This window comes from Pyrus communis, chromosome 17 (genome assembly GCF_041283825.1).
Source record: "Pyrus communis isolate YQ-2024b chromosome 17, ASM4128382v1, whole genome shotgun sequence".
NCBI classification, from domain to species: domain Eukaryota; kingdom Viridiplantae; phylum Streptophyta; class Magnoliopsida; order Rosales; family Rosaceae; genus Pyrus; species Pyrus communis.
The window spans coordinates 19533843-19546064 of record NC_142581.1 but is presented as its reverse complement, the minus strand read 5'-3'; the positions used below and the strand labels follow the sequence as shown (position 1 = coordinate 19546064).

Here is a 12222-nt window from a genome sequence, read left to right as displayed (position 1 = left end):
AATTGTTTCTACATATATTTTCTTTTTCTTCAAAGATGCAAAGACAAGTAGCGTCTTGACCATGACCCTTGAAAACCTATTCAAGCATATCTCAATCATGCAAAGACAATGATCCTTGTGAACTTTTGCATTCTCTATAATATGTAACTTGAATATTTTGAAAAGCAGTTCGAAATATTAAGCAATGGACTAATTATGCTCCTACAGTGTTACCTTTTTTTTTTTTTCATCAACTATCTTTGGAATGATACTAAAGAGATCATATTTTGTATACTAAAGTTAAACAATCTCTCTAAACCCTTACACACTGTTTGGAAGAGGAAGTTTAAGATTAATAAGGTATTTTTAAATGATGGAATTTTATTTTCTATAATTTGTGAGTTTTCTTATTTGATTAACCTAAAAGAAACCTGCCAATTAGTACTTAAGTATAGTGATATTTTTCTTTACTTGTAAGTGAGAGATCTTAGGCTATTCTCGCCAAAGGCGAATTTGAACCACATTATTACTAGTCCACTGTGAGGCTAAGCTCACATCCCTTTAGTGTAGATAATACCACTTGTTCAAAAAAAAAAAAAAAAAAACAAACAAACAAACCTAAAAGAACAATGAAATTTAAATACGGAATTTTTTATTTTTAAACTCTCATTTATAGAAATTTAGAAATAACACTTATTTACATGAAATTTAAAATTGGAGATCTGAGGTCCTGAATTTCAAGTTTTTTCCCACACAGAAATTCTAAATTTTTATTTTTATGAATTCAAATAATAGAATTGGTGCATGTCAATTTACTTCATACATACCCTCTTAATTTGCAGCTATCAGTTCAACTGAATTAAAGAAGATCAAAGATATAAATTAATAATTGGTTTGTGAGGAATAAAAAAAAAGTAAATATGACACTCCATTAAAAAAAAATGAACTTTAACAAAAAAACTTCTGCTACTGTTCGCTTTAACGAAAAACCATATTTTTATACTAAAAAGTCAATTCTGATACTATTCACTTTACCATTTATTTTGTCTATCTCGTTAAAATCCTTTTCATTAACTTTCTTTTAAAAAAAAATAAAAAATCGTAACATCTGGCACAAAAATAATCAAGTATCAAATCACACCACTTCAATCAGTCAACCATGAATCCACACGACACCCTTTCTACGCCGCAGGTAGCCGATGCAACGGCCAAGGGGCACTTAGGTCATTTTAGAAAATTCACAACCTATCAACACCTTTTCATCAATTTACCCACCATCTGCAAAATAAATAAATAAATAAAAAACCCGGATCCCACCGTCAATTACCCACCTTATCAACGCTCCCGATCCACCGACATGAAAAAAGGAAATAAAATCTAATTACTTTCCAAAATTCCACTTTGTTTCCTTTAATTTTCCTTTAAAACATATTTAATTTTATAAATAAATTAATAATCCCTTCGGACCTTTGTCTCCCCCTCTCTCTCTCCTCTCTCTCTCTCTCTCTCTCTCTCTCTGTCTAACTAGTCGAAGCCTCTTCTGTGAGTCTTTCCGATCTCGAATCCCTAATTCTTTCGACGCATTACCCAACGAAGAGTCGAGGCCTTGAAACGGCGACCTCTTGATTCTTGTTCGCTCATTACGGCTGGTCGTCGGTCGGCAGTGACGCGTTTGTGACGTTTGCGCGGGGGATGAGAATCGGACGATGAAAGATGCCGGTACCGCGTGGCGGAGCACGCAGGGGACGAGGAGCAAAGGCGGCCGCAGCTAAGAAGCAGAAACAGGAGAAGGTTCCGAGTCCGATCGACGCCGGCGAGGCGATAGCGACGAGAACAAGGTGGAGGAGAGCGGCTGCGGCGGCGGCGGCAGCAGCAGCTGTGCCGAGTAATCTCAATAACAAGAACGTGAGTGATAAGGTTAGAGAAGAGGAGCAGAATCGCGAGAAGGTAGTGGTGGTGGGTGATGAGAAAAACGTAGTCGTTGAGGCAGAGAAGGAGAAATTGGGAGAGAAGAAAATGGATGATTATGATGGTGGCGGCGGAGCAGCCGGCGCTGCGCCGAGCAATGATAAGCCCAATGCCGGTGAAGACGAAGGAAGCACTGCTCCAATTCCTGAGAAGGTTCGTTAGTCTTGTTTTTATATTTTAATTAATTAAAATTTTAAATTTGTAACAAAAATATTTGGTCTTTACTGAATGCTGTTGAATATGAATGCCGATTGTGGGTCATCTGCAGTTGTTGGGTGTATTTATAGTCTGCGGGATGGGGGATTATGGGGGCATTGGGGTTTGCTGCTGTACTTTAGTGAAGATTTTCGGTTTTATTTGATTTCCATTTTGGAATTGCAACTGGGTTCAAGTCTGAGATCTTTGAGATTTTGTAAGAAGTGTTTTTCTACAATTGTATTAACGGATTAATGTAAATGTAGAGTTTTGGTGGTAGGTCATGGCCATTTATTTAGTATGCTTATGGGAACAAGTGTTCGGTTTGTTGTCACAGGTCGTATTGATCATAATTTTTCGCAACTTAAATTGGAAAGGACAGAAACCTGAATTTGACCTCCTGTTAACCCTGTCTAGAATCTTTGATTGGAATCAGAGAAGTTGGTCCCATTTCTAAAACTCGTTAGAACAAATAAGTAATGATGAAAACAAATTAAGTTTCTTGTTAGAGTTGGAATGCAGTTATGGTGATATTTTGTGAACAGTACAGAGCTACATGTGTACTGTTTGAGCTGCTTTTAGTATTGCTAAATGTGTTGGTGGATAAGGTATAAGCAGGTTTTGTTTTTATGTCCTGATTTACATTTTCTACGATCACTATGCTGAGTCCTTGTGTCCTGGTAGTTATAGGTATCTCCCATAATATATCTTTAATAATAATAATAATCTATTGTTTTAAAACTACTAATAATGATGAGTAGTAGTTACAGCTGTAAGTCTGAGAATTGTACGACATGTATTTTGCGATAATGTGTATTGAGAACAAGCAACCACCATGCTTAGTCCAACAAGTGCTGCATCTGAAATTCTGGATGGAATTCTAGTTAAAACCTGCGTAGTTGTTTCCTTCTTTAATATCTTCACACTACATTGTTCCGTCTTTATTGAAATTCCTATGTTTGTTTGCTGCAGGTTCAGGTTGGTGGTTCCCCTGTTTACAAAGTGGACAGAAAGCTGGGTAAGGGTGGTTTCGGACAAGTCTATGTTGGTCGACGTGTAATAAATACAAACGAGAGAACTGGCCCAGGAGCTTTAGAGGTGAAGAACATCGTTCTTGTAATATTTTCTGATTGTTGAGTGTTATTCTATCTTTACCTTTTACCTTGCTTTTCTGCTTCTCCCTTATATACACATTTTTCTACCTCTGTATCTTAGGTGGCATTGAAATTTGAGCATAAAAATAGTAAAGGGTGTAGCTATGGACCACCAGCTGAGTGGCAAATATACAGGTGAGAATGCCTCAGCCACAAAGGTTTTGGTACTGTTTTTTAATTTTTAATAGTATTTCTGAATCCATCATTTACTTTGTGTTTCTTTTACAGCACTCTTGGAGGCAGCCATGGCGTGCCGCGAGTACATTTCAAGGGCCAGCAAGGCGACTATTATGTCATGGTATGCAGTCTTCTTTTGGCTTACTTGTTTTGAACATTGATAGCCACATTATAATGTTTTGATAGTTGCATGATATACTCGTTCAGGACTAGTTTTTTAATATTTCCTAAACCCTTCATGCTGCAGGTTATGGATATCTTGGGCCCAAGCTTGTGGGATGTTTGGAATAGTAACTCTCACACGTAAGTTTCAATTACAAAAGTGACTCTTAAATTAGAATATTTCTTTAATTATTATTTTATGGTTTTCATGATTTCCAGTTTGGTAATTTAGTCATCTTTGAAAATTTAGAATGTCTGTTGAAATGGTTGCTTGCATTGCCATTGAAGCAATATCAATATTGGAGAAGATGCATTCTCGAGGGTAAGAGTTTCTTTAGCAAGTTGTCATTTTTGTTCTTCCTCTCTCTCTGGTGGTTTGGATTGGTCTGTAACATTACTATATCCATGAAACAACTAAGAACTTTGTTATGGTTATGCAATGTATTCCTTTAGATGATGTTTATATGTGGGAAGTATTGATGTGAAATAGTAAGCCTATGATTCTCTTATCTAGTATCTTAATATCACATTTAGGTTCTTTGACCATCCAAATACACTTGGAATGGACAATTTGTTTTCTCTACATACAATTTCATTTTTTTAGAAAAATTAAGAGTTAGGACATTAGGAAGGTAGTTGCATGTAAAGTTTGTCTGGACAATAAGATCAATGGAGTGTTTGGAAATTTCACAATGCACAACTTACTATTTGATAACTAAAACTTTTGATGTGGAAATTTTTTGAGGGGTAGTTGAAGTAGTTTTGTGAAACAGTCACCGGATTGGTGGTTTAACTCTCCTACCATGTTGTTTTCAGGTATGTGCATGGGGATGTAAAGCCTGAGAATTTTCTGCTTGGTCCTCCTGGGACTCCTGATGAGAAAAAGTTGTATCTAGTTGACCTTGGACTAGGTACTTTTTGACTGCTAAGTAGTATGGTAGTCGTCAATGAGTCGTCATCATCATAATATAACTTGTTTTGGTCTTATCAGCAACTAGATGGCGAGAAAGTACAAGTGGTCGGCATGTAGAGTATGACCAGAGGCCAGATGTTTTCAGGTACAAGCATTTTTTCCAATCTTCTTGTTTTGTTTCCCTTACTCATTTATATGCTTCTTTTTAAAAATAAAAAATAAAAAAAAACTTTCTGCTACTTAGTCCTTAAGTTTTCTGGTTTTATAGAGGAACAGTGCGTTACGCTAGCGTGCATGCGCATTTAGGTAGAACGGGTAGTAGGAGAGATGATCTCGAGTCTCTAGCTTACACCCTTGTATTCCTTCTACGTGGTCGTCTGCCTTGGCAAGGATATCAGGTTTGTTCTTTCTTTCGTAGCTTGACTTCAAATTTTTGCCGTGCTTGCATTAATTTTTTTGCATTTCATTTTATTATAATATGTTGGTCTTTTCAGGGAGACAATAAAGGGTTTCTTGTTTGCAAAAAGAAGATGGCAACATCTCCAGAGACATTGTGTTCCTTCAATCCAAATCCGTTTAGACAATTTGTGGAATATGTGGTGAACTTGAAGTTTGATGAAGAACCAAATTATGCCAAATATATATCACTCTTTGATGGCGTTGTTGGTCCAAATCCTGCTGTCAGGCCAATAAACACAGAGGGTGCACAGAAGGTATGCATAATCTTCTCTCGTTTTGTTGATGATGGCTAACCCTTAGGCAGTACTTTATTTACATAAAAATTTTAAAGGTATGAGTAGTGCATCTAATATAAATCTCTCTTATTTGTGAAGCTTATTAATCTGGTCGGTCATAAAAGAGGAAGATTGAGTATGGAGGAGGAAGACGATGAACAACCGAAGAAGAGGATTAGGATGGGTATGCCAGCAAATCAGTGGATTAGTGTTTATAATGCTCATAGACCAATGAAGCAAAGGTATTTCTATGACTGAAGCAGTCCTATTGCTTATTTAGTTATGGTTTTGGGACTTCTTCATAATATCCTATTGCTTATTTAGTGATGGTTTTGGGACTTCTTCATAATAACATAACAGATTTTACCATCTGTATCTTTCTTTCTGTTTTGATAGTTATATTGCTGTCTTCATTGTTTTTGTGCCATATTGTTTAAAGCTTTTTTCTCACGTTTCTTTAGGTATCACTATAATGTGGCTGATACAAGGCTTGCTCAGCATATTGATAAAGGGACCGAGGATGGGTTATATATTAGCAGTGTGGCCTCTTATGAAAATTTGTGGGCCTTAATTATGGATGCAGGGACTAATTTTTCTTCCCAAGTTTACAAACTCTCACCATGTTCGCTTCACAAGGTACATACTTGTACTTTCAATCAACCAGAATTGATCATCTTCTCTGGCATAATGACTTACTTTTGCTAGAAGTGGTTCTTCCACTTTGTCAAATTTTTGAATGCTGGCAGTTACTGTTTGTAGGTAGCATTTGGTTTTATATTTCAAAATGTATATTTGTTTAATCTCATGATGAATTTTTCCGGATGCATTTAAAGGAATGGATAATGGAGCAGTGGGATAAGAACTATTACATCAGTGCGATAGCTGGAGCTACCAATGGGAGTTCATTAGTAGTAATGTCCAAGGGTTAGTCTAAATAGTCTAGTTCATTTGGGGTTCTATTTTATGAACATTTTAATCTAAAAAATGGCCGCTTTCTTTTATTGCTGATTTCACTTGTTTGGGTCCAGGTACAACGTTTACGCAGCAGTCATACAAAGTAAGCGATACATTTCCGTATAAGTGGATTAACAAAAAGTGGAGGGAGGGTTTCCATGTTACTGCAATGGCCACTTCTGGAAGTAGATGGGCAGTTGTTATGTCTCGTGGTGCAAATTATACAGACCAGGTAATCTTGGATCTAAGAACACATTTCTCTGAGTATTTGGAGAAGCCTAAAGGGCAAGTGAACGCGGCAGCATTGACTCTTTTTTCCTCTCTGGCCAACGTGTCCTGTTTGTATGGAACTAATTATTTAACGGCAGACAATATTTTGTTTTTCAGGTTGTTGAGCTAGATTTTCTTTATCCAAGCGAAGGTATTCATAGGCGGTGGGACAGTGGATATCGCATAACAGCAACTGCAGCAACGTGTGATCAGGCTGCTTTTGTTCTTAGTATCCCAAAGAGGAAGCTTCAAGACGAAACACAGGAGACGCTTCGTACTTCTGTATTTCCCAGTACGCACGTCAAGGTAACATACAATTTCATCTAGTATTGTCAGGGTTCTGTTTCCTTCCCTTATCGATGAGATTTCAATACATGGGATTAACTCGTATCCAAATATTACAGGAGAAGTGGGCGAAGAACCTTTATCTTGCATCCATTTGTTACGGGCGAACAGTTTCATAAGCCGCCTGACTATTTGGGATCTGTGGACACCGTTGCAAAATTGTTTCCGGTTGGGGCTGTGCCTGATCCCGATTCTTCCAAAGAGAAGATTGATGAAGGAAACGAAGCAGTGACATTTCCATCCCCGACTGAAAGGGGGGGGAGTCTCGACGGCCTATGCCGGGAAATTTTTGATGACATGAAGGCCTAATTAATTGTAATTATAGAAACTTGTAGACGAAACCTATAGTTGGCCAGTCTGTGTGGGAACAGCGTCTTGTTGATGTGAATGGTTAATTAAAAGAGCGTTTTCTTGCAAACGAAGTAACAAAATATTGTCTTATTTTTTGCTACTCTTGAAGCATTGTCAAGTCAGGAATATTCAAAGTTGCTTAAGCAGTAAGCACAATCTCAACGAACAATCTGGCTTCCACTGCCAACTGTCACATCACCTAACCACAAAGTTTTGAATATCTCGATTCTAGTGTGCACGTTCTTTTTTTTTTTTTTTTTTGTCTGTTTCTCTCCGTGCACTCGTTTATTTCTACTTATTAGATTAAATAAATCAAATGAGAATAAAAAGAAATAAACAAAGGTGTGTACGAGGAAAAAAATGCTCGCATTGAAATCATTTTGCCTATGAAAAATGAACATTACTTGAGGAGTCATTCTTCCATAACCGTCAAAAACCAATCACCGTCTAAGTTGACTCGTTAAAAGCACATTCACACATCGATCTGTAATTTGTCTGGCGCCACATTTCAATAAAGAAAGGAGACTTTCATGTCCCCATTTCTAAAGAGCTCCGGTTGGGTTTTAGTATTTGTTGAGGTGCTTTGTGCAGGCCTGATACATAACCTCCCCAGATCAACATGTTCCTGATATTATTAGCACATGGATCCAATCAGGCACCGTTAGAGCGATAAATTGAACTTGAATACAAACATATCTGCACATAGATCCTTGGAAATTTACCTCGGAGCTATCATGGTCAAAGCGAACAACGAAGGTACACTTGCAGGCACCGTTCATGTCATGTAGCCCCCGGTGGATGGCCAAAACTTCGGCATCACAGTATACAGCTTGATGTTCTCTTTCCTGTAAATAAGGTATTAAGGCCAAACGAAAAGAGAATACTAATATCTTGGGAAAGGTATGCATTATCGAAAGTATGCCTTCTACAATATTTTGGATTCCCATGCATCATTGTAAGGCAGATTATGGGACAAATTTAAAAGAAAGAGTAAAGGATTACCTGGAAGCATAGCACTAGGTCCCCAACCTTCACCTTCGGACACTCAGAAGCTTCCAAAGGAATAGATCGCTCACGCACTGCACCTCTCACATCCACCCACTCATCTTCCTCCCTACCAAATCCGGAAAATCGCACTTTAACTTCCTGTGACATATAACAGGAATACATATTAAAATCTCTCTTCAAGCAGAGACAATATTAGCTAGTAAGTCTTTAAAAAATAAATGCTTAACCAAAAATGGAACCGTGAATGTTGCAAATAAAACAAAGAGATCAAGACATTATGATAATAGACAACCTATTGCATTATTCTCGTAATACTCTAATTACTAATTAGAAAAATAGACCTAAACTAAGAATTGCATTTTTACCCAAATGAAGCATAATGATTATACTAAAAAACGATAAGGATGAATCGTACAAGGTCTCCTGAACTGACTACTCTGTATGAGAGGAATGTAGCAACATCGTACCTGGAACGCCAAAAATAGTCAGGTATAGTTGTGCTTCAATTTGAATTGAAAGAAATAATAAACCATGGCTTGATTTGAAGAAATAATAAACTATGTAAAAATTTTTACATTGGTGTTTATATCCTAGCCTTTATTAGTTAATCCCCAAAACATCTCGAGTAAATTTATAGTACCAAAAATCCGGTATATCACAGAATAAAGGTGATTTCATACCTTAATCTAAGAAAGTAAACTATGCAAAATCCAACAATTATAATTACTTTGGCTGATTTCCTAACAAGTAAGCAAGCTCATTTTTTTCTTCTAGAGCATAATCACGTGAGATAACTGTCTTCTGAACCTAAGTTTGACTGCACTGCATGAAGAACTATACTCACACTTTGCGGATCTGCCCCGTAGTTTATATTTTACTTTTTCACACAGAAATTCTTCAAACATGTACATCACTTAGGGTAAGAAATCCCACAGAATAGGAATTGTACTCATGACACGTAACATATTAACAACGAACAGGTGTTTCAAATGTAACGTATAAAATCAAGTATAGCTGACTTGGAACTATCCTTGGACAGATGAATTCTTACCATGCATCATCTTTCGATGATTTTGCTTCAAATGCCAACTCTGAAAGTTCTGTGACCCATTTACCTGAGTTAAAGTTATCAAGTAAATTTTTCAGAAAACGTAATAAGGAATCAGAGATAGATGGAAGATTCCCCATTTAACCGCTCTGCGTGATTAAGTTTTTTAAGATGCATGTTAAGAGATAACGTCCCAATATCACAACTGAAAAATTCAACAGATATACTCACCAAAGGAAAACAAAAGCAAGATTTTAAACATCTGTTGTAGAAGACCCTGCCCATGAAAATATCTTAGACGGTTTCCATGCATAGATGATAACAGAAGTAATGACCTCAAAATCCTGGAAAGAGGGGCATAATATTTGCCACTACACTATATACGCAAAAAGATAATAAGACATGGAAAATTAAAGCAAGCAAAACTTTTACACAAAAAGAAAGAAACATCACAAAACAAAGGTAAAATAATATATCGCATGTAACTAATTAATGTACATAGCAGATGAAAAGTTGACCACAGAAATATCTCGCAATAGAATCCAGCCAATCGCTATGCAGAGAAAGTGCAACACCTATCACTAGTAATTTGGGTAATAAAATAGCATCTATAGCACTTCAGAACCGTATAATTATGGCTTCTGAAGACCCCTCGATTAAGTAACGTTACATACACAAGGCTGTAAAGTTGTTAAAGAATTAAGCATGTTGATAATACTGTAGCTTCGGAGATTGATCAATTAGGTCTTGGACTCCGACATTGACAAAACTCTTACCCCACCTGCCCTTCTCCACCAAGATAGCACTGACATGCTACAATGGCTTTTGAAGGGCTCCAAGTTGATGCATTCTGATTTGCATCATTAAATTTTATTTATGTTATCTGATGCTAGCATAGACATAATTCTGACTACATGGTAAAATTAAAATTTGCATATAATATGGAAAAACCATTGAATAAAACAGATTATAGATCATCTTTTCTACAGCTTCATCCATACTGACAAAAAGGATAACCTTTTGGCTTCTGAGAAACTTGAGGTGCATTTCTTGCAACATTTGAATCTGAAAAATCAACCAATAACTCGACAGTACTAGGCAGGGAAGTGCTTTTGGCTTGCAGCTCTTTTTGTTTGTCCTGGAACCAACTTTGCACCTAGAACATAATAAGAACATGATAGGATTACAACATGCTGCAGTATAAAAAATAAGATCAAAGCGAGGAAAAAGGAAAAACAAATCTGCAGTATAAAAAATAAGATCAAAGCGAGGAAAAAGGAAAAACAAATGACTAACCTGTTCCCATGTTACATCAGGTTTTCCAGCACGGATTGGAGCACAACTGAAAAGACAGAGCAAGGCGAAAAACTTAATAAAAGACTTGTACTTGGAAAACCCCTGTTCTGTGTAAGTATGAATATTTAACTCCAGGAAACCATTCTTTTTATTTCTTTTTTGACAAAAAATAAAACAAATGTGTCTGCCCAATTCAGGCTATAACCTATGCTATTTAACATTACAGAAATCACCTGAAACTTGTTGCAAGGTCTTGGAAAAACTCCTGAGTAAGTGATTGCTTTGCGACATGCTTAACTAAATTTTCCATTTCCATAATCTGCCAGAAGGCAAAATACAATCAATATATGATACAGAAACTATCCTTTGAACAACTGAATACAAAAGTTACAAGTAGGATCCTCTTTGGGTCCTAGAACCATAAGAGTCATAACTAAACTTAGGAATAAATGTAGTAGGAAATTTACTAAACCGAATACAAGATCGTTTGTAATAATGTCCTAGAGTAGTGAATCCGTCTGCGACCATATTTGCATCTCGTTTGATAGGACATATTTGAAACATGGAGAAATAATTTGACTCATCAAGTACCAAATATCATCCAATACAGAATTTGAAAAGAAAAAAAGAACAAAAATGCAGAACTAATACACGGTGAACTCCCTAGACTTCGTAAGTTACATTTTCTTTCATCCAAACGACTACATTTGTGTATATATCTTATTATATATGTAAAGGTAACATGGCAGATACAGAGAGAAAGAGAGAAGCCTCAAACTTTACCATCAAATCCAGTAAAAACGAAAGACCCCAAAGCTTGTTTTGTGAAACAAAACTAAATTTACCATAAAAAGGAAAAGTCCAACAGCAAGCATCGCAATACATAAAACAAAAAGTTATAGAAAACCCAATTTGGAAAAATCAAATTACAGAAAACCCAACAAGTAGCAGCTGAATTTAAAGCCAAAGAGTAGAATGTTTTGCAGAATCAGAGAAACCCATATAGCTGAAAGTACCCAATTGCAGATATCACAGTAAGGGGGTGAGAGATTTTTTACCTCAGAGTGAGTGAAAACAGAGAGAGAGTTCATTGCCTCTCTTTTTATTGTACGAAAATTGTCCATCTCTGTCGAACTGAGATTCTAATCTGGTGCAGAATGAGAGTGAGAGTGGTGTCACCCACTCACTCACCTTTTCCCCACCGGGTTTTACGTCTCTACTCCCAACTCGCAAGGGGAAGCGGGGAGGCATTGCATCGATGCGAGTTCAAATCTGCAGTGCCCAAATACCCAATGCCCAGCTTGTTACAAGCATGTTATTGTAACACCTGTCCTCCACATAACAACTTAAACAGAATTAAGTGAAGAACAAATTTTTTATTTAAACTTTTAGAAACTGTATATTCAATGATAATGATTTGAGATATTACAATCTATAAGTTATACACAAACTATATGATATCTTCCTAGTGGTTACAATGAAACGGAAAACACATTATATCCTAATAAAGGTTAATAACAACATAATAGCTAAAACAATAATGTATTATCATTGAAGACCCTTAACTATGGTAACTCCCGTAACCCCCTAACACTCCCCCACAAACTTGACTCCGGAGAGGTGACAAGTTTGGAAATAAGACATGAAAACCGGTCAACTGATAATCCT

The 12222-nt window shown here is 36.6% G+C and overlaps 2 protein-coding genes across 3 annotated transcripts; one reads left to right on the top strand and one right to left on the bottom strand.

The window, feature by feature from the left end:
• Positions 1–1382: 1382 nt before the first annotated feature.
• Positions 1383–7269, top strand: LOC137749565 (casein kinase 1-like protein HD16). 2 transcript variants are annotated; one of them, XM_068489685.2, is made up of 16 exons: positions 1383–2100; positions 3115–3240; positions 3358–3431; positions 3525–3594; positions 3721–3776; positions 3886–3957; positions 4452–4546; positions 4627–4693; positions 4817–4946; positions 5043–5261; positions 5382–5524; positions 5744–5918; positions 6116–6206; positions 6311–6468; positions 6624–6812; positions 6911–7269. In XM_068489685.2, the coding sequence occupies exons 1-16, from the start codon at positions 1693–1695 to the stop codon at positions 6968–6970; spliced, it is 2133 nt and encodes a 710-aa protein (XP_068345786.2). In that variant the 5' UTR covers positions 1383–1692; the 3' UTR covers positions 6971–7269. The 2 variants fall into 2 exon arrangements, with proteins under 2 accessions (XP_068345786.2, XP_068345787.2); XM_068489686.2 differs by lacking the exon at positions 3886–3957 and having other exon boundaries at positions 1451–2100.
• A 280-nt stretch (positions 7270–7549) lies between these two features.
• On the bottom strand, positions 7550–11978 carry LOC137708890 (protein SAWADEE HOMEODOMAIN HOMOLOG 1). The gene is made up of 9 exons (XM_068448052.2): positions 11613–11978; positions 10788–10873; positions 10555–10600; positions 10276–10414; positions 9262–9325; positions 8626–8677; positions 8205–8348; positions 7925–8047; positions 7550–7827 (listed from the first exon to the last, which is right to left on the bottom strand). The coding sequence occupies exons 1-9, from the start codon at positions 11676–11678 to the stop codon at positions 7711–7713; spliced, it is 837 nt and encodes a 278-aa protein (XP_068304153.2). The 5' UTR covers positions 11679–11978; the 3' UTR covers positions 7550–7710.
• Between the last annotated feature and the right edge of the window lie 244 nt (positions 11979–12222).

Bases quoted from the DNA above. Each gene is read 5' to 3' on its own strand.
- LOC137749565 (XM_068489685.2), top strand. From the start codon at position 1,693: ATGCCGGTACCGCGTGGCGGAGCACGCAGGGGACGAGGAGCAAAGGCG. The intron at 3,777-3,885 runs GTAAGTTTCAAT...TTGAAAATTTAG, and splicing joins TGGAATAGTAACTCTCACAC to AATGTCTGTTGAAATGGTTG. The intron at 4,547-4,626 runs GTACTTTTTGAC...TGGTCTTATCAG, and splicing joins TCTAGTTGACCTTGGACTAG to CAACTAGATGGCGAGAAAGT.
- LOC137708890 (XM_068448052.2), bottom strand. From the start codon at position 11,678: ATGGACAATTTTCGTACAATAAAAAGAGAGGCAATGAACTCTCTCTCT. The intron at 8,678-9,261 runs GTAAGAATTCAT...TTGGCGTTCCAG, and splicing joins TCATCGAAAGATGATGCATG to GTACGATGTTGCTACATTCC. The intron at 7,828-7,924 runs GTAAATTTCCAA...TAATAATATCAG, and splicing joins TTGACCATGATAGCTCCGAG to GAACATGTTGATCTGGGGAG.